This window comes from Falco rusticolus, chromosome 1 (assembly GCF_015220075.1).
Source record: "Falco rusticolus isolate bFalRus1 chromosome 1, bFalRus1.pri, whole genome shotgun sequence".
Classification (NCBI taxonomy): Eukaryota; Metazoa; Chordata; class Aves; order Falconiformes; family Falconidae; genus Falco; species Falco rusticolus.
Window position 1 is genome coordinate 72056279 of NC_051187.1, and position 27353 is coordinate 72083631.

The 27353-nt window shown below is 41.2% G+C and overlaps 1 protein-coding gene across 1 annotated transcript in view; it reads right to left on the reverse strand.

The window, feature by feature from the left end:
* Positions 1 to 27353, reverse strand: part of LIMCH1 (LIM and calponin homology domains 1) — a 181781-nt gene that overhangs the window by 41402 nt on the left and 113026 nt on the right. The window contains exons 7-17 of the mRNA XM_037384143.1: positions 23451 to 23646; positions 18766 to 19015; positions 17828 to 18097; positions 12167 to 12457; positions 10625 to 10879; positions 9035 to 9379; positions 8004 to 8327; positions 7208 to 7441; positions 5980 to 6225; positions 5011 to 5046; positions 152 to 278 (exon numbers count right to left, since the gene is read on the reverse strand). Coding sequence (XP_037240040.1) covers positions 152 to 278; positions 5011 to 5046; positions 5980 to 6225; positions 7208 to 7441; positions 8004 to 8327; positions 9035 to 9379; positions 10625 to 10879; positions 12167 to 12457; positions 17828 to 18097; positions 18766 to 19015; positions 23451 to 23646 — 2574 coding nt within the window. The remainder of the gene's footprint in view (positions 1 to 151; positions 279 to 5010; positions 5047 to 5979; positions 6226 to 7207; positions 7442 to 8003; positions 8328 to 9034; positions 9380 to 10624; positions 10880 to 12166; positions 12458 to 17827; positions 18098 to 18765; positions 19016 to 23450; positions 23647 to 27353) is intronic.

Below are 27353 nucleotides of genomic sequence, written 5' to 3' on the forward strand. Positions count from 1 at the left end.
GCAACAATCCATTGGGGTTGGGGAAGGGAAGTGAAGGAAGCACTCCTGATTATTTTAGTGCTAGAGAGCAACTGTAGATTTAGCAGGTTGTACTCTTCTGCCTAGCTAGCTGGCTTCAATGTCAGCATTGCAGACAATGTTACACACTCACATCTTGCCATCTGGTCTCATCCTCTTTCAGCTGGTTGTGTATATTCTGCAGTTTCTCATGGCGAGCTTTGCTATGAGGCTGAGTCACAGCTTCTTCTTCACATCTCATGTCAAACATGCTCATACTCCTAAACAGGGGGAAATAAGTAGTAGTGCAGTGTTATTTAGAGGTTTATACTCTTTCAGCATGTTAGAGCTAAAGCCACATGAGGGTGCTACAGAAGAATCAGACACCTGAACCGTTATGAAGCTCCCAAAAGCAGCAGTCCCCCCTAGAAGGACCAATTAGCATCCCTATGGCACCCACATAGTACTTCAGGCATTATACTCCTCAACTTTCTCTTGTTTTTGTTAGTTGACTGCAACTTTGACTCTCACTAAGAAGCATTACTAACATTACGTCATCAATAGCTCCTATTAAAATCATTCTATTCTGAGCAGAGTTCAGAACATTTTACCTTCTGAAGATCCGTTTCCCAGTGAGTTTTCAAGACCCCTCCAATTAACACCGCAGACAGAAGCTTCCATTTCAATGTAAAACAAGAGAGGCTTGAGAAGTATATCAGGTGCAGCACGATATACTAAATGCTACTGCTACACAACCAAGGAGAGCCTGCACGGAGAAGTACATGCAGTGCCAAGAGCATGGTACTTCCTCCTCTCCCCTCCCTGCCTCGAAGAAACTCAATGCTATCAGCACCAACTTATTAACACAGCTATCCTAACAAGGAAAAGCTGACGCTCAGAACAAACAGTTTCTTTCTACACATTCTATTTCTGTCCCTGACCTTTGGAGAGTTAAAGGATAAAAAGGTCATGGTTTGATACTATATATCCATTCACAATACATAAAGATCTTCACACGAAGATAATGTACTGACTACACCCCCCCACCTATTATTAGTAAAACATGACCTCAGTTGTGCCATTAAAAGCAAAAAGAAAAAGAAAAAAAAAAAAAAAAAGAGAAAGCCATGCAGTTCCACATGAAGTGATTTCACAGCAGTCTTCAAATGATCATCTGTAGCTTTAGTGAGCCAGTGGGCCAACTAGCAGGAGAAAACATCCAATGGAGATAAAATCGTAGGGAACTGTGTCCACAGTAATCAAAGTGAATAGACTCGGAAAGCTGTGCATATATACATTGAGCCAACATTTGTACTCAGGCAAGCAAAGATGGGAATGAACCACTCTCAAGGGAAACCTGAACGGTCTGGAAGGTGGATGGCAAAGGACATACACAGATCCCATCCTGTTAGTTTGTATTTACTCAAAAGTAAAGGACAGAATACACATCCTATGCCTTTAAGCATGAACAGCAAGGTTAGCTTATTACCATGCTTCACCCCTCAAACCGAGTGCTGAGGGTACACAAGTTTGGGTTCCTCTGTGGGTAGTTTAAAGGTTGCCTTGCTCAGGATTGGACTGGAGCACTCCTAAATAACAGAACCTAAAGAGATGGCAAGTTTTGTTGTTTTTAAAACTAAAGACATATCACCCACTAAGGAACATTTAAATATTAGTCATATTTTGCAGACTGGTCGGGCAGCTTGGAAGATTTCTAACTTGGAATGGTCACCCTTAAAGGGTTTGTTCCAGTTTAAGAGCTTTTGAAACTCACACTAAGAAAAACCTTTAGTGCTACAGATTTGCCACCTTGTGCCTATTAGGTCAAATTGGTTGTGTAGCTCCTTTCTTGTTCCCCTCCCTCATGTCAGAGATTTTTTCATTCACATGCAGTAGAAGCAAGCAGGAGACCTGAAATGGTGGTAACTGGTTCTAGCAGAGTACACAAGTAATCACCCTCTGCCATTTGGGATAGAAAAATAAAAGTACTTTCTACCAGAGTCCCCTAATGTCCTAATGGAAGGCTAATATTTATTCCCTGTATTCACTCGGGGCTCTCAGTGTGCATGGAGACAGCAAAACCAAAGGTTTTATGGCTACTAAAAATGCAATAGAAAAGGTACTCTGGAAAAGGCTTCAGCCTAGGCCAGGAATCAAACTGTACACTACAACCCCACATGCACCTTCTGCTCTGGTTGCCACCTCCTGCTGTTGGGCCTTCGTTGCCTTGGATAAGTAACCAGGTAGGTTTGAACATCAGCTCTGCAGCAGTATGTTCTTGAACAAACGGGTCTTCCCAAGAAAGCAACCTGAAGGAAACATCTCAAAGCACTGTGCTGTGCTCTTCTCTGACCAACATGCAGTAACTATGAAGGAGGACCACCTGCTTCCCTGAATACATGGACACGGCCAACTAAAATGCCTACGTCAACTTCTCCACCTGACAAGTTCATCCTTAGAAAAGAATCAAAGAGGCGAAAACTCCGAGCTACTGCCAAAGGACACTTTCACTATGAGTTCCGCATGATTTTGTCCTGTTTCTTTCTTACAGAAGCTACAAATGGCTCCAAGCCCATCACGACCACCTGCATGAACAAGACTAGATATACTCCTTCCTTCAGCCATGCACTGGGCCAGCAGGCACGCAGCACGCAAAAGATGTAGCTGTACCGGATTCATGTTTGTGAATCCTCTGCCATCAGCAAAGCCCTGCGGACTGTATCCAAACCCTGTCTGGAAGCAAGAAGCCTTTCTGCTGTACCAGACCTGCCGTTCTAACAAAGATCTGGTAAAAAGCACTGTGGAGACCAGCAGTGTATTTTGGAGGGCTAGATCTTTGAGATGATGTGAATTTTAAGTTACGCTACTTTATTCTTGCAAATTACAGTTGTTCTTGTCAGTGGTATCATGCAGCATTTTTTTTTTTTTTAAACAGATGTGAACAAGTCATGGATAAAAAAAAAGTCCGCAAGAACCTGAGTGTTCAGACTTTAATTTAAAAGTGAGAAATAAGGTAAAAACCTTCTTTTTATGAGGATATGTTAAAAATCCTCATGAAAGGCATTTATTATGTGGCTGCATTACCATTTTACAGGCATACTAAGATTTAAGAAACCCCAATAAAACATAAAAAGCAACAGGCTGGCTAAGGAATCAGACTTCAGTGAACAAATACTCAAAAATCTCAACTCACTATTATTTGCTTGTCAGGCTTAAAGTATGAGGTATAAGTCTAAACTCACGCTGGTACTGTCAGGCTATCACCAGAACGCAGCCCCATCTCTTCAGGAGATGGGAATGGGGCTGATCAGCAGCAGCACGCAAAGTATTGCCTCCTCAGGCCCCTGAGGCAGGCTGGGGTTGGTGACAGTATCCAGCGTTCTCTAACCAGCAAAGGGAACTTTGTCAGTCTAATAAAGGAGTTTCCACTTTTGCTGCTGGAATTAGCAGCACCTAGTCTAAGACTGAATTCGAGTAACAGAGTTTTCAAAAGAGATTTGACTAACAGTTTGGAAGCATTTTAAATGTCAATTCATTTTTCCTACTGGAAAGCCGTATTTTATTAGATTCTTCACAAGTACTTCGTCTTCAGCATGAAAAACAGTATTTTGATTATAAGAACTTAAAAGACAGTTTAGAATAATAGTGCTCTGTAAACTGTGGCACATCTGGAAAGGATGACAATGAGGCTTGAACAATTATTGTTTTGCCTTTTAAAACAAAATCAGAATCAATGTGGAATAAAGAATATGATATATTCATTTTTGCTACCTTCACATTATACAACGAACCCACTGCAATGCCTCTTTGAAAGGCATCTTCACGTACCTTCTCTCATGTTTGCATTTAATACAGACATGCAAAAACGTGGCGGAAAATATGAACAAATCAATCAGATAGGTAGGCTTGCTGAAATGGCAAAGTCGTCCCCATTGTAACGTACAACACGTCTGTGTTGTTCTGCTCTTTTTATCTCATTTCTTAATTTGATTGAACAGATTTCTGCTGCTTGAAAATGGCCACATTTACTTTGTGGTCAGAGGACACAAGCTTTGCTCAGCATAAAGGTATTACAGATCTTGTGAAGAATATTCAGTTCATGATTCTAGCCTTTACCGTTAGAGGAAAGGGCAAAAAATGACATATAAGTCCCTGTATATACTTGTTGTAAAAAACCCCTCCAGCTGTTTGTATTTTGCTATTTAATCTGGGAGACAGAGGAGGTACTATGCATTTCTGTGAACAGAAGGAGGATATTAAGGACATTATTATGCGGGTAGTTCCCAACTACTTTGTTTCTAAAAGCCTGCACTTTGTATGAATAGCTAATACTTTCACAGAGCTTTCTAAATGCCAATGCATATGATTCTGAACTACAGTTTACATGCATATACACACAATTAAAACATTTGAGTGAAGTAAGTATCACAGTCCTACTCTTTCTGTCAAAAGTAAAGCATTGAGGTGAAGAGCTTATAAAAATGAAGTTTAGTACATTATTAAATTAAACCCAACCTAGAAGGGATTCAGGAGAAAGTTTTTAAAAGACAACAACAAAACTGCTGAAGATGCATTTTCCTGGATTATTCTGAAGATCACAATGGACTTTACTTTGGGATTTCTTATTTCTTCCTGTACAGGTCATACTTTATTTTTTTCCTCAACACCCAGCCCAGATTTAACCCAACTCTCTTTACCTGTAGCTGATTAGAGGCAATGGAAATTCAGAAGAAAAACAAAAGAAAAGAAAAAAAAAGAGGAAACAATACTTTAAGCAACAGCTGGGCATTAGTGTTATGCTCAGTTTTTATGGGTTTTTATATAAAAATTATTTTTAGCTGCAATGTAAGCCATATTGCATTCCATTTTTCAGCGCTTTTCTGAAAAATTTATTTGCTGGAACACTGCAAAATAATAATGAGGCATCAACTGCATTTTAAATTAGTAGAAAGACAGAAAAGCATGCAGTGTAAGTTGTTTAAAATAGAATCTTGTGAACACAAGACAACTTACTCTGCGTCATCAGACACAGCAGTTCTGGGGCCGAATCTACAAGACCAAATATAAAATTAGAGCGTTGATAAATACATTAAGTAGTAATTGCAACTGGACCCATACAATTTGGGTAACTGTCACTTGAACGTCCAACCTGTACTAGTAAAGCTGACCCGAAAAAGATTCATACTATTCAAGGATTATGTATTCAGCGAAAAAGACTTACCTAAATCACCTGGAGCTCAAACTACTTAAGAACACCACCCATCCCTCCCTGACCCCATACTAAGCCCCCATTATAAAAATCTGCTGAAGCATACCTAAAATGGGTGCAGAAAATAATTATTGAAAACAGACAATATATTAACATTTACATTTAGTGCCACACATGCGATGGAGACAAAACTTAAGTTACATCCCACAGGACTGCTCAGAATCACCATTACTGAAGCAAGGAAGAGACAAATATTATAGGCACAAAGTGAGCCACAGGATTTCCTTTTTGTTGTGTTGGGGTTTTTGTGGGGGGGTGGGGGTGGGTAGCTGGGAAAAGGTACTGGTAATACACAAGTCAGTGTCATTCGCTAAAGTGACAGTCTTGTTCAGAGCCATGCAAACCACATATTTGTACCTGGGATTTATCATAGAACAAGTACAAAAGTCAACACTGCAACTTTTTCTAATCATGGAGAAGTAAGGTACACACCTCTAAAAGAGAAGAGGCCAGCTGAACCTCTGCTATTCTTAAACATTTTTTGCAATTCAACATATATACTCTAATCAAATATTTCCTTTCCATTAGCTTTGATACCAATATTTCAAATGAAAATGCATGACAAAACTATTCCATTCATTTCCCAAAAGTGTATTACTGACATACAGTATTTTAGTCTGGACTGAAAACACATCAGGCAATGCACAATCTGAATTCTGAAGTGTGCACACAGGGGTGTACAAGCTGCGTGATTCACACCATAGAGAGCTCACGTTTGCAGATGCTCATCCTTGGATGACCATGTTTCTGTTTTGTTTTCCTCAGGAACCTCCTGAAGCTTAGATGTTTGACCAAGGTGGACTTCATTAAGGCCTTCACCCACTTGGGCAGTACAAACAGTCTCATCTTGTCCTGCAGGAGGAAGATTGCATTTTTCCTGCCCTTGCTGCTCTTCTTGCGGTGGTTGTGTTACAGCTTTTCCAGAGCTATTAATGCAGACTTGTGGACATGTTTCAGGCCTGAGTGAGCCAAAGGCAGCAGTGCAAAGAGACGTATTAAGCAACATTTGAAAAATCACATATACATAATGAAAAGCATAGCTGTAAGTTAACAATTAAAACCCCCGCAAACCCACATAGGTGATAGGTGACAAGCTAAGTGAGGCAGGCACACAAAGAATAATTTTAACAGTCAAATGCTTGTACTTCCATTCCTCTATGTCAGAAACATTAATCTTTGGCAGTGTCCGGGACAGGTTAAGTATTAAGTACATATTTTAACTAAAGTATTCAACTTAAGGTCTTCTCAACATCAAACCGCTGTTCAGTTCTGTGGCAGATGAGTTTTTCTTCTCCTGGCTGAACCGTACGCTAGTGTTTCATCTGTGTATGCACAGGCATGTGCATAACCTTCTCCTCATGTACTTTGAAGAGGCTGATGAATAAGAACCTTTCCACTCTACCACCTGCATGTGGCTCAACCAGCCAACGATAACTCTGTTCAAAGGCTTAAACCACCAACTACCCCACATAGCCTTACACATCTGAACAAAGGTGCTTAGAAAGACACTGAGCAGTATCAGGAGGGATCTCGGGATCTCTAGACTTCCCGTTTGGAAGTCACTGGCACCATCTAAGTCATAGACAAGCATTTAACCTACTACATCTACATCCAGCAGATCTGTTTCTAGCTGGAAATGATTGTAATTATTAGCTTATATTTAACCAGAAACCTCTGCAAATGTAACTCAATCTACTATGTATATCCATTTCCATGTGCTATTAAGAGAATTTTGCATCTGGTAGAGCTCTGCTTTACAGGGTCCACCAAAAGGGCCAGAAACCCGGCCCTGCTGCCTTCTGAGCAGAGTCAGCACAGAATCAAGGACAACCGTGGAAGAAACTGCTGCTGGTCCAAAAGCAACTCCTCCAGATTAAGAGGTCTTTACAAACAGCCCACAGGGCCAGCTACAAGGGAAAGAGAGAAGCACAACTTTCTTACCTCGTACTTTTCTTCTCAAGTTCTCTAGCTGAGCCCTGCTTACTCTGCTGCTTTGAAAATGGCATGGGAAGGAACTGCTTAACACTGGGCACAGGCTGTTTTAGAAAAGCTCCAGTTCTTCTGGCCAACATGTCATCTCTTAGTGGGTCTGGAAATTTCACTTTGTTTTCTGTTCCACCGCTCTGCAGCTGAGGGATTTCAAGCTGTTCTTGGCTCTCTTCTCGTGTGACAGTACTGCTCAGGGAGACAAGTGACACTGGTCTGTGATAATGCTCAGTTGTGCAAAGGCAGCTGGCTGCTCAGGCAATGTGGGGCACTGTTACTCAAAGCACAGTTGCAGAGTAATGGACAAGTAGGCAACTTTAGCTACAGCACGGGGAGTGAGAGCATGAGGAAACTATGTTGAATGCCACACTTATGTAGGTGATTTGTTAGAAGTTGGGGATTGCATAAAAATGTATGTGAGGAATTATTCACTTAGAAGCTGGCAGAAAAGTCTGGACAAAGCACCATGGATTGTAAAAGAAATCCCCCCAAAAGATGAAAGACTGTTTTCATGCTGAACAGCAATTAAGAACTGAAGTACTTAAATATTATGAAAGAAAACAGACTGTTTTATGTTCATAGGATACATTCTTGTAAGTAATTTCATAAAACAGAACACATGCCATGACGAATGAGTAAAACACATCTTTAAAAGCCACGTGAAGAGCGAACAACATTGCTGACTGATCCAAGCTAACATCACACACACCCCAGGCATGAAGCTCAGAGGGATCTGCTTCTGCTCTCTGACCTTTCTGCTTCCTGTGGAGCCTTCGAATCCTTCTCACGAGCTGCTGCCTCCCCTTGCTGCTGCTGCAGCAGATGAGGAGCTACTGACAGGGGGGGACCATGTTTGGGAACAGGGCTAGTGGTGTGCCTCTGAAAAGTTCCCATCCTTCTAACCAACATATCATCTCTCTCAATGTCTGGTAAAAGCCCATCACAGTCTTCCTTGGTGCTTTCTTGATGTTTGTTCAAACTGCATGGGGTTTGTTTCTCAGAGATGATGCCAAAAGCTGGGGCAGGTGCTGGCATTCTGCTGCAAGAGTCATCTGTACCTGACTTGGCTACCTCACTATCAATGAGGCTGAGAGGAGGGGTGAGATAGACAAAACGTTCTCAGGTCAAATGAAAGGTATGAAGAAGAGTCCTCCAACTCAGTTTTCAAATGTTTTTATGAACACACAGGCTTCAATGAATGAATTGCTTGCTAAAAGCATTCATTAAAAATTCTTGCTACAGCCACAGACCACGCAATAAAAGAAAAGCTGAAGAAATGTAAGCTCTGTTAATATGTTAACTTCCCAGAGCTGTAATTCTCCTCCTGATAAATGCCAGAAACACAGAGCACCAATACACCCTGGTTCAGCATTACATCTTCAAAAAGAAAGTCAATCCATCAAGTTTGAAGAAAGCATTTTTTGAACATCAGTGAGGCCAGCAAGCTGAACGACAAATTCCTAATGTGCTGATAGCAGGCAGAGCAAAGCCACTGGAATTTGAGAAGCAGAAAAAGCTTGAACGACAGCTTAGGCTGAGATACCAGCGATTTCAGTGCCCATTAGAAAATTCGAGGCAAGCTCTCAGAAGACATTCACACAGCGCTGTTTTGTGTAACCCTAAACATGTTAAGATACTGTGAAGGCATCACATGCCTGAACAAGGCCATGTGCATAAACAGCTCTTTGGTCTATGCTGCAGTCCACCCCCATGCACATCAGCATCTGGCAAGAACAGGTCTCATTTCCAGCTCAGCAGCGCTTCCTAAGCCACACCAAATACCTGGAGTCGTTCTGTGGCTTAGGTACTTCATCACTGTGTTCAGCAAACCCAAGACTGCCAAGAGTGGTTGAAGGAGAGCTTTCAACACCAGAGTGACTCTCCACACCATCTTTCTTGCTTTCCTCTTCTGTTCCACTCTTGGATGAAGCTCTGCCAATAACAAGCTTGTCCCATTTCTGTTGATCAATCTCAGTTACTGGCCCAAAATGCACAAACTTCTGCTTGGGGCTACCAGCTTTTCTGTTTGCTCTGGCTTTGCGGACAGCAAAATCATCATGGGATGCTGCTTTCACTGTGATTTCAGCTGGTGGCAGAGTGTCACTGCGACATGTGAGATCTTCTTCACTAGTCAGAATGAGGAATAAAAGAATCCCCCCAACATGAGACCCCAGAATAAAGCAGATTAAATGCTCCTAAGGTTTTTGAAGGGTTTTTATTTTAAAATTCGAAGACACGGGTACAAAAAGCTATGGCATACTGAGGCCCAAATGACAGATAAAATCTGAAGATACTGCAGACCTGTTGGGGAAACTCTGGGAGCACATCCATGGAAGCTCTTCCTTAGGGGAAGGAATGCAGCATATGGCCCATTCCAGACACAGTTCTTCACCTTAACAAAGCCACAGTTCCCTTACCTGCTCATGTAGACCTGGGCCACATGCTATGTGGGACTGCACAGCACCAGTACACATGCCTTGTCATGGGGGAGTTCCAGTGGCACAATGGCACTAGCAAGGGCAATTTGCTTATCCTGAACCGTTTTGATTTTAGGAAATCACCTCAAAAGATTTCTATTAGAGCTAAAATTACATACAGTAACACATTGTTAGAAGAATGCCTGAACAGATGGCAACCTTTAATTGGAAAATGACATGAGCCTAAACAGGAAGGCTAGGAGTTGTTAGCCTTTCCTACTGGAGTCACAAATCACCTGCGCATATTATAGCCCATTTCCATAGGGAAACAGCTTAGAATAACTGCTTTATACCACCTCCCTTTGTGGAGGTTTAGTTTACAGTAAGAGCACATTTACACCATACAATGAAGCTCCTGAAACCCCTGCTGCAGTAACAAACAGTGCTGGTGTATTTACTCAGCACTGGAGTACAGCCACACACATGTATTAGCTCAGGTCTCAAAAGCAGTGTAGCCACATTGATGCAAAAAGATGCTGTTCCTCAGGTAATACCTCCAAGGTATAATGCCTCAAGTCCTGAAGATAGTTGGTTAGCAGCAGCGTAGTGCTACCGAGTGAGTGGTGCCACCTGGACCTTTGTGCTGTTCAGCTTTGAGCAGCTTCAAAGCAGACTGAGCCACAAGACAAGAGGGACCTTTCTGATATGATATTAAGAGTGTCCACCAGGGAAGCAACCATGAAACTACTGTAGTGCTCTAAATGATGGACCCATTGTCATTTCAGGATAGATAGCATCCCTTTACAGATTCTGGACTCCTGAAAACTGAAAGAGGTAAGGACTGGTTGTCATCAAGGCATTCTTCGAGTTTAAAACCACAAGCACACACAGCGGATTGTGACAAACTAAACATGCTTCCCAGGGTGCCAATCCTGTCCACAGGCAGAAACCATACCTGGGCTCCCCTGACAGTTTCAATCTCTTCCAGGTCTCCAGATCTGCTTTTGTTATAGAGGCATTCACAAAAATCACATCTTCTCGTAGCTGAGGAAGGGTGCTTTGAGATTTCCGTTTAGCTAAATCATCTCTCTCAGTATCAGGCCCTTTCACTTGCTGTTCCTCCTCTGACTCAGTCTTCTCAGTTTGCAGAAGTGGGCTCTCTTTGCGTGTCACTATTTGCTTTGCTGATGCCATGTGCACCTGTCTTCTTCTAATTTAACACACATTCCAGTTCAGCAAGAAAAGATATTTTGAGGGTGCAATGATAAATCAGTGTCAACAGAAGAGGTTCAGAGCACAAGAAGATAAAAGTGAATTTATAAGATCCGTTTTACATTAATTTTAGGAAGTAAACATGGAACGAATCATTTGAAGTTGAAATCTCTCCATCTACGCTATCCTGCTCATGCACTATTGAGACTACTTCTTTGCATGACTTCTATTCCTAGCTCAAGCAAGAAAAATCTTTAAGTTATTACTGTATTATGCATTTCTGCAATAAGCTTTCTCTTAAATAGTTACAAATACCTCATTTTCATATTATTAGCAAAGCGAACTCAGGTTTTGCTCACAAACATACTACAGAATTTCTTTGATCTTAGAGTCATGTCAATAGCGTTGGAATATTAAAATTTGGTTATGTGCTCTTCAGATGCCCTGCCAAACTAGTAATTATAAAATGTTACTATAATCAAATTACCAGCAACTGAAAGGCATTTTGCATTACTGAAAAGAGCTACTAAGTATTAAGAGAAGTTTTCTGAATCTATCAGTTATTACAGTCAAGGTCTATTGTAATGTGTATATAGTGGTTTTATCTAGGATCACTTCTCTTTGCACAAATAAAAAAAAATACTTGTTTCCTGAAGAAGGTCTGTGCCTACCAGATATTTGTATTCAGCAACTTCTTAAGAGGTCTGCATCACTGAATTGAAGAAAGAAGAGATTTTCTAGGCTGAAACTTTGTAATCTGTACTCAGTTTCCAAAACGAATGCTGTATTAAGAAACACTAGGACTATGTGCAACACCATTTGGTGCATTATAGTAGGCATATGTGTTCAGTGCCTTAACTAAAGAGTTATCTGAGCCAATGTTTTATGCAGGGTATTAAAAGGGCATTAGGTGAAACAAATGCATTCAAAATGTGCATTGGAAATGCTCAACAAAAGAGCTGAGATGCAAAACATACCTTCTAAGTTTATTCTCCACTACTCACATTCATGAACTGTCTCATGAGCTTCGACAACATAAGTGTCTAGTCTTTATGTTATTTACACTCACCCGAATTAAGCTCCTGGTCCTGATACACTAACAAAAAATTACAGTTGGTAATCTATGGTGGGGTGTTTTTGTTTTTTGTTCATTTCATGATAAAGCATTTGTATTTACTTTACCCTGTAAATTTTTTTTGTAGCCAAGACAGCTTTAGTCCTGCAGAGCAATAAGCCATGTGAAATTAAGCATTAGCATAGAAAGAAAAAGACCATGAATGCACACCTTGCATGTTCCTGCTGTTCCATCTGCAATGGCTTTTTAACGTCTTCCAGTTTACCTTTATCTTTACTTGTATAGGGTCCAATTAAAAAGGAGTTAAATGGAACCGTGTGTTTGGGTTGATTCATTCTGGCTCTCCGGGTGGCAAAGTCATCCTTTTCTAAATCAGGAACTCTGCTGGCTGCTTCATCTTCTGAACCAGAATCCTTCCCTTGATAATATGTCATGAAGGGGTTGTCCTTGCGAAGGATGATGTCTGGGGTGCTTCCGTTGTCTTCACATGTTGGCTTTTTACTAACACAGAGCAAAATTAAGTAAAGCTCTTGAGGCATCAGGGGAGGAGAGGGCAGTGGCAGCACTCATCTCCAGGTTACAAAACAAGCACAATTAATGAAATATGCTCCAGGCTGCTGTTAGATTCTTCAAAGCCTTGCAACAAGTAAAACTTACCACATACACGTAACAAATCCTCAAGGACTTCACACAGAAAATCAGCATGTTGGATCTTTATTTATTCTAGCTATAGCTAGAAGAACCAGTAAGAACTAGTTTAACATACAAGATGCAGTGAATGTAGTACTGTAAATGGCAGTATTAAACTTCTCGAACACTTCATACAAAGAAAGCGATTTGAGGCAAATACATGATCCCTGGCCAACATTGCTGAACGCTGAAATATCAAATATTTGGCACTTTCTCTTCTGAATGGCTCTACTTTTTTAAAAGGCCCGAGTAATCACTGAGGCTGCCTGTCCCAATATTCTTAACTGCTTTTCTTCGCACACACATCCACACTTGATTCTTTCCCTAACTAACCTTCCTTTCCCCCAGAACAAGCCCTCCATGCCAGTGCTGACATACAGTAGTTACAATGATAGCACCAGTATGCCAATGACATGGACGTGCTGGAACACACTGCCATCTGCCTTGGTCAGAAACGCGACCGATACCAACACAGCCTTATTGTTGCTGAAGATTACAACAATAAAGATCCTTGACAGCTGCTGCTCAGAAAGATTAAGCTCATTTTAACTTGTAAACAGTCAATACTCTTAAGCAAACTGAAAAGACAGATGGCAAGAGCTAGGTGACTCTCCCATTTAAAAATCAAATTGTATTTATTGATATTTTAGGAAGCTGGGTAGCAAGCAGAAGACTGTCCTGTGAGGTACTTTTGTAGGCTGCAAATGTCTTGCATTTCCTTTTCATACGGCACACCTTGCTACACAAAGGGCAAAAGAGGGTATCACAAAGGATTAAACAGACTGAAATTAAGAAAGCAAATCTGAATGGCTCAGTCATTGCTTCAAGTTTCTCTACTATTTTTTTGAAAAAAAGTGTAACAATTAGCTGGGTTTTTAAACATTGAAAGCCCTGCAAGCCCACTATATATATGCCATTTATTTTACAGCCCCAACTGCCCTTTCAAAGTAGTGCTCAACAAAGTTGCCAGAGAAAGTTATGAGGAAGCCATAAACCATCCCTGATGGGTCAGCCTGGCTCAGGTTTGGAGCACAGGGAAGCAACACAAAACTGCCTGCCTTCGTCTTGTTATGCTGCAACATACAGGACCTCCCATCAGTGATGTGGAGAGCATGCTCTCAAATTAGCCAAAGGCAACAATTTTCTTAGATCTCTCTGAAGGATCAAGATTTCATTTAAGGCAGCACACAACACTGGGGAATTGTGCTTGCTCCAAAGTGAACTGCTGTCCCTCTCCCTCATGAGCATCTCTGTTCACAACAGCTTCAGAAACAGCTGGAACAGATGGCTCCGAGCTGCTGTACGCTTTGCATACCCCCTCCATCACCAAGAGTGGTACAATACCTTAGCTTCCACTTAGAATGATACTCCAGAAGAGCCTTCAACTACTCTTTCTTCCATAAAAGAATACAGTAATTAGTTACATTAAATATGTTGACTCTTGTGTATACCCTTACAAGGTCACCTTTGGGTTCAAATTTCACTGCTGAACAGGTACATTCTACATCTACGCTCAATTCTACATCACAGGCTGTCAATGCACAAGCATAACTTGCCCGAATCAAAGTTGCTTTTTACATATGTAATACAGGAAGTACAAGATGACTACCAAGGAAAGAGTCTCATTTTCCATTTATGGTTACTTAAGACATTTTTTTTTTCCTCCAGCAGAAGAATATGAAAGCTTTAGAGAAAATACATTGATCTAACGTAGATGCTTAATGCTTTAGGCACAAAGGAAAATAGTTATCTAGAAGTCATATATGCTGGGACTTGTTCACCCAAGTAAGCCAGGGTACATATGATTAAATTAAATTTTTTAATCAGATTTTTTAACCAGTACCATTATCCTTTTCTGAAATCAATTAATTTGGAAGCAATTTTCAGAACACTGGACATAAAGAGCATGAATAAAATCACATAATACTCCATTAAATCTTGTTTATATTTACTTCTTAAATTAAAATCAATAAGATGAGTATTTATTCAGCTGGTTAGGTTGGGCACATTGGTTTATGGTTTTAGTTTTTAAAAGCTATGTATAAACAAGTGATTATTCAGTAAAAACTGCTGGATTTTTCAGTCTAATGTCCACCAATGCTATTGAAGCTTGAGAGCATCAAACATGGCATTTCTGAGAAGGGTGATTTTGGCAACTTTGGAAATATAGAGTTATAATTTTCAAACAACTATGAGCAACTATGAGTCACTGTAATGAATTACTGAAGAACTTACAGCTTTTAGTATGTAACTAGACTTCAGCAACCAGTTTACAGGTTAAGAATATTTTCCATTCATTTGCATTCTGTTTTTAATGGAATCAGAGATCAGCTGTGACATTTTGGGGTCTCCTGAATCAGTTTGCGATGGCCTCAAAAGTGCTTTTAAAGGACAGTTTACCCATAGAGAGAATGAAGACTACAGATTTGAAACTTGCAATGGACCAATTTCCCAGCAGATCTGCAAATCACTCTTGCGTGCCCAGCCCCAGCCCTTGCGAAACACCACCTGGGTCTATGATGGTATGGCAGGTGCTTCCAAAGTGTCAGACTGTGGGCCTCTGCACTCCCTGAAGCAGGGTCTCAAACAGGCTTGTGGATCCTTATATTGCATTTCACGCAACAAAAGGGTTTTGCATGCTTATGCACTGTCAAGAATCTGTGTCCCTTTTGCAATGAACATGCCAAAAATGTTTGCTCAAAATTCCCCCTTACATCCACACTTCATTCTCCTCTTTTTAGGGAGTCTCCATGCATCTGATCCTTACCTTTCAGATACAATAGTGTAAATAAGAAACAGATGCAGACAAGCAAAGAGGATCACACATCAACAAAACAACATGCTATAAAGAGACAATAAATACACTCCTGGAAGAGGGAATGCTTTTTGGCATGCATTTGTATACCATCTAGTTCAATGGAGCCTTTTCCTACAACATGCTACAGCAATGGAGATAAGTACTTGGATCCAAAGCAAAAAATATATTTGCATACAAGTTCAAATCCTTCCTGTGCCGGACCCAGAAAGGTCCCCTACTGAGTTTCAGGTTTAGGAACAATTAGATGCCTTGTAGAACTCAAAGTCACAGTGGGCGTCCTCCAGGAGTCAATACGTTGAGAGGAAACAGTCTGTAAACAACTCAGAGGAACTGGAAGAAAACTACACCCCCAGGTGAAAAAAAAGAGGCTGGCATTATAGAAAGATGAGGGAATAAGAGGGGTGAAGGAAAAAAAATCAGAATACAGAAACAAGAGGGACTGAGAATTGTTGAGCGCCATTAGTGATTGTAAATTGGAATTTGATGCCAAGAAGTGAGAGAAAAATCAGAGGTTCAAAGAATAGGGAACGATCATGAGACATTAAGAAAGATGATTAAAAGCTGCCCTGTATCCTAAAGTGTCACTGCTAAATTCTTCCACTTCCACATACAAACAATTTTCCTTACAGACCTCTGACCCCAATGCCTTTTCTGCTGTCTCTTCCTACAGTCCTCGAGTCCAGGCTCCCATTTTGCTATGGTGAAGCTTGGGCTACACAAAGCTCTGTTCTTTGACCCTCAGCTGGGGCAGAAAACCAGCAGCTCCTCCTTCCTCCAGCTGCCGAATTCCACGAGTCACTTCCACTGAGAGCAAGGAAGGAAAATGGCTTTTTATTTCTCCTCCCTTCTCTTTCAGCCCTGTCAGGACAACAGATTGTCCAAGGAAAGAGGAGACCCAATTTCCTGCCGAAGAACCACACATTTGGTCACATGTGCTTCTTCCACAGACACCAAGCCAGTAGATCAAGCACAGGGTTGGAAAAGGGACTCACAGTGTGGTGAGCATCCTCCAAATGCAAACAGTGCTATTCGTTGTGCGCTGCACTGCACTGATAAACACAAGCTATTACTAGATGCTACTACACATTACTACATCATCATCATTAATACTACAGCCCTGGACTCCGCTAGTGTCCTACCAGTTTATGGATTCCAGATTGACTAGCACACTAACTGAGCCTGAAGGATTAATTTATGACAGATAGTTCCTCTTCATTAGTATCTGGCTTTATTAAAGTAGTATTCCTCAATCACACTCACACACTGGTTCATTACAGTGTGACAACACTGAAGTGAACCTGAGAAGAGGACATATGACAGCATATGTACTGTGACTGTTTTATCTGCATACGGCACATCTCTCTATGGCCACAGACAAGCTTTGCTGTATCTATAAACAAGTTGCATCATGTAAGAACTGTACTTTTTACTACTACATTTCAAAGCCCAGACTGTAGATCAGCATCTGCTAAACTACTCACTGTCAGGATTTCACCCCACAATCCTAAATAAAATGTTTTGGGCAGAAGGACATTTGTACGTTTACCCTTTAGCCAAACCATTTTGATAATTTATGAGAGTTTAGTCTTCTGAATTGTTGGTTAAAAATCTACTTTGCAGGCTAACCCCATGAGAAAAAGAGATTTTTCATGAGGATCTGGTATCAGACGATAGAAAGGTGTGGGCAGTGAGCCTAGCCATCATTCAGCTCTTGAGTTAAAGAACAGGAAATAACCAAATTGAACAACATCCAAAACCAAGTAACACAAGTAGTTAGTGAATAACTACTGATACTCCATGCCAAAGTCAGTCAAATTATGATTGCTGAACTATGCCTCCACGCTTTAACTGGTACATGTGTTAACAAGCACTGTACTTTTATAGTTCCGGCCATTAAAAATAAATGCATCATGTATTAACACAGCTAAAAATATTAGCCAACTAAAAAGTGTGGTTCAGTAAATGAAACCATCCCATTGGCAACAAGGAAAGTAAGTTTCTAAAACTTCTGCCTAAACAAGGCATTTTTAGTGTGCACTTACATGTATTTTTTATTAATTGCAAGATAGCATTAGGTGGAAGGTGACAAGTAGCCTGTGTAGTAGTTTTCTTGGAGTCTGTTTACATCACACTGTAAGGCGATACAATTTCTCAACACAAATGCAGTTAGCATCACAATTCTGCAATCCACAGCTGCCACCTCACAAGCCTTTTTAGACCAAGACCTTCACTAGCAATTGTGAGTGCTTAGCAGTCTGGATTTTTGTTAGGAGAAGTGAAATCACAGTGGACTGAGGAAACCCACACTTCAGCCAATCCTAAAAATGTGAAGCGTGCACAATCTCCCACACCGTTGGGCTAACCTGCCATAGCGCTGGGCTGCTGACATGACCTTAATGCCAGCTTGTTTGAGTCTTCTTAACTTTCTGATCTCTTCTGCATCCTTCCCCTTGGGTGCCGACGTTTCTTTTGCACTACATGAAGGAGACTGCTCTATGGAGCTTCCTTCATTTTGATTCAAACATACTGGATTTTTAAGGGAGCTTGCCTCAGGAGCCATGGAGCCCACTTTCTCCTGTTCACACAGTTCTGATGTTTCGTTCTGTTCTTCTATGGTTTCAGGGTGGGGTTTGCTATTGAATTATACAAGGTAGTTTAATGTATGCTGTGCCTGAAACATATACACTTATTTATTATAAGCACATTTTGTCGATAATAAGACGCCAAATTATATTCTGATGAATGATCCAGGAAGATAATTATGCTCTTTAATGGAAGGTGCTGCTTAGGCCAAATCAAAAGCGAAATATCAGTTGCCAAACCCATGCAGAAACACATAGTCACAGCTATATAAACTGTACTGGTGTATAGAATACAACACAGAAATAAATTTATTTTGAAAAAAACACAGCAAAAATATTACCTATATTTATTGAATACATAAAACGTACCTTGTAAGTATAATTTCTCAGTGAGTAACTGTCTTGAGAACTGAGACAGATCATCAAGAACATTTTTGTCCAGCCTTGTATTCGAGTCAACATCCATGGTAATAATACTAACCAACACTTTGCCAAACACAAGCTATACATTCCATTATACAGTAAATAATGACATCAAAACAATGACTTTCCACCCATTGCTTTTCTACCACCTTTGCCAATTGCTACAAACAATTTATCAGTACCATCTCAGCAAGAGTTTTATTACAGCTTCATATGCCTTATGTAAAGAATGAAAATTAGGCAAGTGTTAAAGCATCACCACTGAGGAAGGGAGAAGTTGGACGTGCCAGTCTTACCTGAAAGGTCTGTCTCCCAATGGTGAAGTTGCCGTGCTCCAGCTCTTTCGGTACTCTTCTTGTTCAGCTTTCTTTTTCCGAAGTGGAGCAGGTACATAGAAAGTCTGATTACTCTTGTTCGGGAGGTACTGGTTAAAAGGCACAGCTGATTTAGGTTCACCGTGTGAGGTCCGCCTTGCCAACATATCATCTTTTTTCACATCTGGCATCTTTCTGTGTGGCAGGTCAGTTTCTGAGTCACTTCCTCTCCCTAGTGAAGAAGAAAAAAAATCCCTCTTCTTTTCACTTTCATCCAGTTCTGGTTTTGGTTTGTTTTTTTCTTTGTTTGTTTTTTTTTTTAATTATAAATCAGAGAAAACACCACCAAAGATTACATTTAGCATGTATCATCTAATGGTACCAAAAATGCACCAAAAAATGAGGTCACACAGCATGTACCATCTAATGCACCAAAAAATGAAGTCACTTTTACCTGTGTTTGGTTTTTAAAATTAATCACTGAAGGTAGTAGCCGTAGTATCTACACAGACAGTAAACATTTTTTTCTATCAAGCCTTATTTTCTACCCCTAAAAAACACATCTTCAGTCCAAGGTCACATCAAAAAACTTTGTGTCAGATTAAGCCAGACTTGTCAATCACACTGAGCAGCTACAGAGGCTTACCTGACTAAAGCTCAAATGACTCTTAGTTTAACACATGGATTTGTTTGACCTGATTCAGACTCCTCAACATAGACTTTCATAAGCATTGCAGTCTCAAGCAAAAAGGGCTACATGCTGTATGTTTACAAAATGGCAGGAATCTCTAGATGTTTCTACAAACACATATTAATGGCAATTTTAATGCACTCGGCATCAGCTTTGATCAAAACCTGAGAATAAGCATTAGCTGCTATAAACCAGAAGACTTGGATGGTCTCCCCCCAGTCTCACCCACTGCCTGGTCAATCAGTCTAGCACACTGCAAAACAGACAAGAGACTTGATCCTCAGATGGAACGGTGCAAGGAGGGAAGGAAGGGATCTCAGGATTTAGAGGTTAGATCATTACAGCAAAGACTGAAGAATAGTCTGGCAAAGGTAATAAATAAGGTGAGAGAGAAAAATCAAGAGTCACACAGAATAAGCCAGGAGATCAAAGAGCTGAGTGGCTATTTTGTTCAAATGAACTAAGCTTTCTGATATTTACAACTCATTTAAAACACAGAAATTTAGGCAAGACCTTTCCAGCTTGAAAACAAAACTCCCAAGTGGTAGGACAAATACCTTAAAGACCATTTGCAGTGGAACTGCCCTCATAGCCATTTTTGAAGCCACTTCACAGACATTCACTAGATTCCCTGTACCATCATGAGCCTTTTGAAGCTATGTAAATAGTTCTCTCCCAGCAGTGCAACTTTACCACAGGCCCTGGTTTGAAATGGAGCATATTCAGCCATTTCTCCCTACAGGACTCAAACCTTCTCCCAGCTTTGGAGCGTTGGATGTCTCTGGCCCTCAGCCCCTTTGCAACACTTGCACATGCAATAGCTGTTCCCCTTTTTGGGGTGAGGGGAAGCCACCCAGGTTGTGTCCTCTTGCTAATTCACCATACTAGTAAGTTATTTGCTAATTCACTGAGCTACCTAATGAACAACTAAAAACAATGAAGTCATAAAAATCACAAGTAGCTTGTGTATAATTCAAAGTGGGGGAAGGAAAAGAGGTCTAAATATGCTAGGAATGTTATTTGCAAAGAGCTTTTGCAGCAGACTGAGCTATTCAATGTTTGCTTGGAGAGAGACAAAGAAGAGTGAAAGGGAACAGTAAGAAAAGACAAGACATAATGGAAATGAGCTAGCACAAAGCACTTTTTGCCAGTAATCTTTTGCTTGAACAATTTTGGTTAAGAGCATATGATAACTGGCACCATGATTGGTAATCTGAGTCTATGTCTACACAAAAAGTGGAGACACAACCACAGAATCACAGGTGTCTGAGGATAGGTGAGGTTTGAAGAGCTGTAGCATCGTTAGACTAGGCAGGGCCACAGAGTAGCTAAATGAAAATGAGAAGATCGCTTACTGTTATTTGCTATTCTGTTTGCTCTTGACTTTGTTCTGGTGTTTATTTTTGTACTGCATGAAAACCAGTCTTGAACTGGCAGACAGAAATGGTGGAATAGATAATTGCAGTAGCAAAGGAATTAGGACAGATTCCTCTCCCTCATTACTGATGTGCCTACCAGCATCCCCAAGATGAGTACTTCAAAGACAAACAGCTTCTTTAATTATTCATATTTTGCTTGTGAAATTATTTTCAGCTCAGATATGTGAAAAAAAGCACTTGAAGCCAAAGCACTGAATGGAAGATGCAGCTGTGCTCTACATTTATAAGTTTAACTTAGTTATTCTGCATTTCCAAGTAGAAGAAGCAGCAGCTAGTTTCCACAACCCGTAACAGCAGTTATGCACCACAGACATGCACAGATCCTTCAAACAAAGATACATGCACAACTGTTGGCCAAGCAGAGGATGTTATTAATTCCTGAGCACATTAGCAACTCTACAGGCAGGTCAGTCTGCAATTCTACTGTGTTTTAAACAAACTGTTCTGCTCTGCCACTGGTTCTGTTTGTTTTTTTGCCAAGGGACAGGGTCCTCACTGGACACTAGACCAGCTCCTAACAGTGGGGCTAATCACAGATGGCATTTGTGAAGATAGTATTACTTACTGCTTCCCCCTAAACTAACCATCACCTTGGGATCACTTAAATCATGTCTACTCATTTTTTTCTTTTTCTAGGTGTGGAAGGAATCATAGTTTTATTTCGGTATTGTATTATTTGGTTTATAAAGCTCCTATCTGAATGGAGAGAGAGAGAATGTAAGCAGAACCTTTTCCTCCATCCAGCTTTGCATATACATTATCTCTATCAAAAACTACACACAGCTGAGAGAAAACACTGCTGGGGCCACAGGAATAGGTTTGACAGAAAAGAGGTCAGCCAAGCTACACCTCACCTGCAACTCTTGGAGCAGGCAGCTGTGAAATTATGGCAGCAGCAAACAGGGAAAATGGGATGTATTAGACAGGGCTGGCTGGACAAGTCATATGTGTGCACACAGCATCTGCATGCACCCCGAGTCTGGATATATGGCTAAGACTAATTTTTTAAGAACAGGCTTTGTATTTTTGCATCTTATTTTGTGTTTGTTATGGACTCGACAATGTGACACGACAGTATGTCTTAGCTGTGGCAAACAACGAACCACAAAACCTTACAAAAACCTGCTGATACAGCAGAAGTTGATAGGAAGCCACTACAGGTTATATGTAACCAGCTCCAAGTAGGCAGGAACACTTGGACTCTCCTTGAGTACTCAGGATGGAGCAATACTGCTTGATTAAGTCATGTGAGGTGTTCCTATTTGCCAGCACCACACTTTTGTCTCACTTGGGAAGGCAGAAAAATGTTTTGTAATGTGGAGACTGTGCTCTGTTCAGTGTCTGAGGGGATATGAGGCTGTTTCAGGGAATCAGTCCCAGTAACTGGTTCTGGATGGTCAAAGAGCAACAGCCCCAGTACCACAGGCCACTCAAAACAGCAGAGCAGATTTTAGCCCTGCTTTCCCCACAGCTTTTTCACAATTCAGCTGTAATACCAGCTCTCCCTGCCAGCTTTTCAGTTTTAAGGAGTTCCCCATCACCTCAGGAAATCTCTCATGTGTCCGGTTGTGATTATCACCAGTTTCTTTCACACTGCCAAAAGCAGTATGAACATCTGGTTCCTACCAAGAAGTCTTTCTGCCCTTCCTTTTTTTATTAAATAAGTAACATTACTAAGGAGAACTGATTCATGTGTGGAACATAACTTCATCTGATGATGAAGTCTGACTGATTCATCCATTCATCAGGAATGTAACCACACAGTGGGAGCCTCAATCAAGCATCCCTTTGTTCTGAACCAGAATCCTGCTCACAACAGGTAACCTAACTGCATGCTCCACACCTCCACCCTCCACATCTAGCTCCTCAGACAGCATGCTGTGCCTACAAGCCCCTGGAAGCCTCTGGGAATCGGGTAAGAAAGGCAGAGAAGCAGCACCCCTTCTGTAAACCTAGCGCTGCATGTCCTCACATAAAGCTGTACAAAGACGGGCACAGCTTTGATGCCCGGAGCTATTAATTTACCCCATTTTCTAAATACCATGAAAACAGATATGACATTTGGCAAAATATTGTACGTAAGACTTCAAACACTGTCAGGTATCAGACATTTCCAAGATATTTCTGTGATTTATCTGCCCAAGGTTTACTTAGGCAAACATTTTATTCACTTCAGTATTTCCCTTGTTCCTGCACTTTTATTTCTTGCTCCAGCCTAGTTCCTAAGTTAAAACAAGTCTGCATAACATCCTCATACACTAGAACCCAGAAAAGCACCCTTCCCATCATAAAATTACATGGCAATGATGTAACTCATTTTCCAATGCTGCGCTAAGCTAACTGCAACAGACTTCAAGTAAGTTGTTGGCAAAGTCATCTAAACCTCAGGGAGCACAAATCAGCATTCACAGAGAAGTTCTCCCACCGGATTAGCATGATTCAGAGGCTGTGTCCAGTTTCCGAATGGACATTTGCTCCAGCAACGTTACTTATGCGTCACAACATTCTACATGTGCTGCACTGTGACCAGTACTTACCATCACTGCTCCCTCTGAGAACTACATCTGGAGATGGTGTCTGCTGTGAGCGGGAGCCAAAGGAGTCCAGACTGTCAAAAGAATCATCTCTGCCGTGGCGAGGTGGGGAGAGGGAATCGCTGCGTTCAGAGTCCCAGCAGTCTATATAGCCGCTGTCACGAATGCTGCGCTTTGGGCTCTCAATATCCTCCGTTTCCTACACAGAAGTACAGCAGGTACCTCTTCGTAAAGAAGCCACTGGCATACCCGTGAGATCCGCTACACATCAGACAACAACACGTCTTCCCAAATGCTAAAAATCTCCTCCCCTAAAAAGGGTTTCCTTGCTTCTCTCCTTCAAAAGAAAAGTGCAAGCTTGCAATAAACCCCAATTTTATAATGATTAAGAGGAAACCCCGCTCAATCCATTACTACGATAAACAGAAAAAGTTGCAACAGGCAAGCAATAAACCGATCAAAACTGAAAGTAACCTGAAACTTGACTTGCTGTCCATAGTCCATAGCACAGGCAAAGGCACTAGGATTTTAACATTGTGCCTGCATCAGGTTTAAGTCTGCTGCTTTCCAAAAGACACCCCCCCCCTCCTCTTGCCCATCTATTGTATCTGGCCAGGATACCAGCAGACAGCATTTGTTGTTGCTGCTTCAGCTCGGCAAAATAATGAAGCAGTGTGCCCCAGTCTCCCTCTACCTTGAAGAGAAATTCCTGTTATGAAAGAGGGATGTCTTTCTGAAGCAATCAGCAATGAAAAATATGCAAAATGCTTTTCCTGATGCCTCAGAAGAATTCAGTTGTGCTCTTTACTCTTTGCCAGCTCCTGGCTCTGGGGGATATGAAAGCACTTGTAGCTGACCCACATGTTCAGAGCAGGGAGAACAATGGTTGTCTTTGACAGCCCTGTGATTATAAATTCTTTCCAGTGCAAGCAGCACATACTAAAACACTGAAACTCCAGCAGAGGAAAAGGTCAATAGAAGCCATCCTCACCCTTGCATTATAATAAATCCCTTGTTTTAGAGAGTGTCTTAACATTAATTACAATTGTACAGGCTGAGAAAAAACACAAATAACTACGTTTATTTAAAGATAAATCTATTTTTTTCTCCACCGACAGTAAGTAAAGTCAGAAATGTGAGTGCCATTATCAGACTGACATTTTGCGACCCAAGAGGCTGGAATGTGATTTTTTTTCCCTTTCTTTTTTTCCCCAGAAGCATTTGAATATTAATTTCTAATTAAGAAGCACCCCCTGCTTACCACTAGCTGGAGCACAACAGCTCAACGGCTGTGTTGAACACAGCTCCTACTGTCCCTGACTGCTAAGGTTTTACCCGTTACTAATACTGCCAATGAGAAGATCAATCAAGAACAACACCGTATGCACAAGAAAGCGGGTTCGCTAGAGAAGTGGTAGAGGGAGGAGAGCCCTGCAGTAATGCAGCAAAGCCTCGGTGCTGGAGAAGAGGGAGGCTCAAAGCCAACAGAGATCAGACCCATCGTCCTGTAGACTTTTCAGGAAGAAGTTTTAATTAGTGCCACTCACTATTACTCTGCCAAAATACCACATTAAGGGCAGCGGCAAAGGTCGCCTAAGGCCAAGCTAAACTGTGGTAATGTCATTAAGTAACCTCACTGCAAATTGAAGTGGAAGTATTTTCTAAAAACAAAACACATCTAACAAAGTTGGAAGTGAATCCTATGTAATTTCCTTCCCCAATCCTGCTTAGTGAACTAAAACACTGATAGAAACATTAGACAACAGAGATCTGTCTCCCTGAAAACCGCATGAGTTACACACATCCAAGAACAAATCTAAAAATCCTATCAAAATCCCGTTTGTGACATGATCCAAAAATCTTTTTAAAAATCCAAATTCCCTAATCCTCTCATCCCTTCATACCAATCAGCTATTCTCAATCCTCAGGCACACTTCCATTTTCCTAAATTACTGTGTTTGAATGACGCTGAACTGCTCAGCAACTACAGGGACTTAAACTCAGGCAAAGCGCCCCATCCCGCATTCACTATCTCCCAGAGTTTGAAAACAGTCCAATTGTGAACTAATGAGTTCTGCAGACCCTACTTTCAGAGGCCTGTTGATGTTAATTTTGCATGCCGCTCACCAGGAATTAGGAGGCACGCACCAGGATGGGATCCTAGACCTCTGTAAACAAGTTCTTTACAGCGTTCCCCTTGGCAAAGCTACTCTCCCAGCCCTGCGCTGTCTCACAGAGGGGTACTTGTCCTGCCTTCAACAAACGTCATCTCCCAAATGTTATCAATGGGAAAGTGGTTATCTGTGAGACTGATAACACCATAACATGACAGACAATAGCGCATTAGTCTTTCATATCATCTAATTAAAAACACAGTATGTCACCGAGTGTAGTAAAAGTGTGATTGCCAAATGTAAGATGTATTTCTCCAGGAAGTTCCACCCACTGCATATAATCAAAAAGCCATGGAAGTTTTGTCATTGGGAATTTCCAGTTTAAAAGTAAAGAAGAATGCGTAACTAAATAATTAATGAAATTAAAAACAGAGTAGCATGAATTATGAAAAATTAGAAATTATATCCCTTTCAGTATGAGAAGCATAAAAAGATGAGTCCGAGACAAGTTACATCCAAGGTGCCTTTTGATTTGCTTATTAAAAAAGGCAGAGAGGATTTGTAACAGAAAAACTAAACCAGACTGAATTTATTGTCAATTTAATTATTAAATTCTGTGGAAAAATTGCCAGTAGAGAATATGATAAAGTGCCTTTTCATCACTCGAGCTCAGCTATAAAGAACATCAGAGCATTGCACAGCATGATTAACATGTTCTATTTTACAACCAAATCCTCTTCAAATGCAGTAACAGACAAGCCCACAATTGCCAGTGGGAAATACTGCAGGGGTACAGGAGTAGGGACATGATCTTAAAGTACGTCACCAACGTCCCTTGTAACAGCACCACCTAAACAAGACTTTTCAGGACTGCAAAGTGCTCTGTTTTTACATTAAAGGAATATATAGCGTTCAGCTTTTATGAGATCTCTACTCTGCTCCCAGCTCCAACATCTGCAACAAATCAAGTCTCAGACTCTTGCTTTTGTCCTTGACCTGCATGCAGCGCTCTGCAACGCCCAGCCAGGTGCTCCACTACCATCAGCTCCTGGAGAACACTGCCTTTCCGCCCCAGCCTACTTCATCCCTCAAAAGCGCTCAAGATAGGACCTCCAAAATGCTCTGATGACTAGTTTCGCGGGCAAGCACCACCTGGAAAAAGAGGAGCTTCATGCTGTGAGATTAAACATTAAAAAACAAACCATGATACCATGCAGCACAAATGTCAGAACAACCTGCACTTTGGCAATTTTTCTGAGCTAGCTCCCTTGTCCATCTCTGTTTCACCTTACAGACTCTTTGGAGCGGGGGACCTTCCCCACATCTTCTATTTGGAAACAACTCAAGTATTAACTTCATTTCTTTATTGCCTAGGCTCAGTCCTATCACTCATGAGTGATGAAGTCCCAAGTGATTAGTGCAGACCATTTCAAATGAAGACCAAAATAAAGCTCTACAGAGAAGCAGGGTGTTCTCTTCTCCTCTCCATTTCCACCTGCTTGTTCACAGGATCTGGGCTCACAAACAGGGATCTTACCTGCCTAGTTTAAGGCACACTGGTCACACTAGGGTGTAGGAACTGCTGTCAGACAGCCAAGTATTTCTTCCTCTCCAGTGGCAATCTGGTGCTGGCCTTCTGAGATCCCACAATGAAGAGCTGCAGCTGGTGCACATGCAGTAGCAGAGCTCAAGGAGAGTATGAGCAAGGAGTCTCCCATGGTCCCCAAACCCTACTGCCTGTGGTGACTTGGCTGTTACGTGAGATGGGGAGGGAGCAGCAGGCATGAAGCTT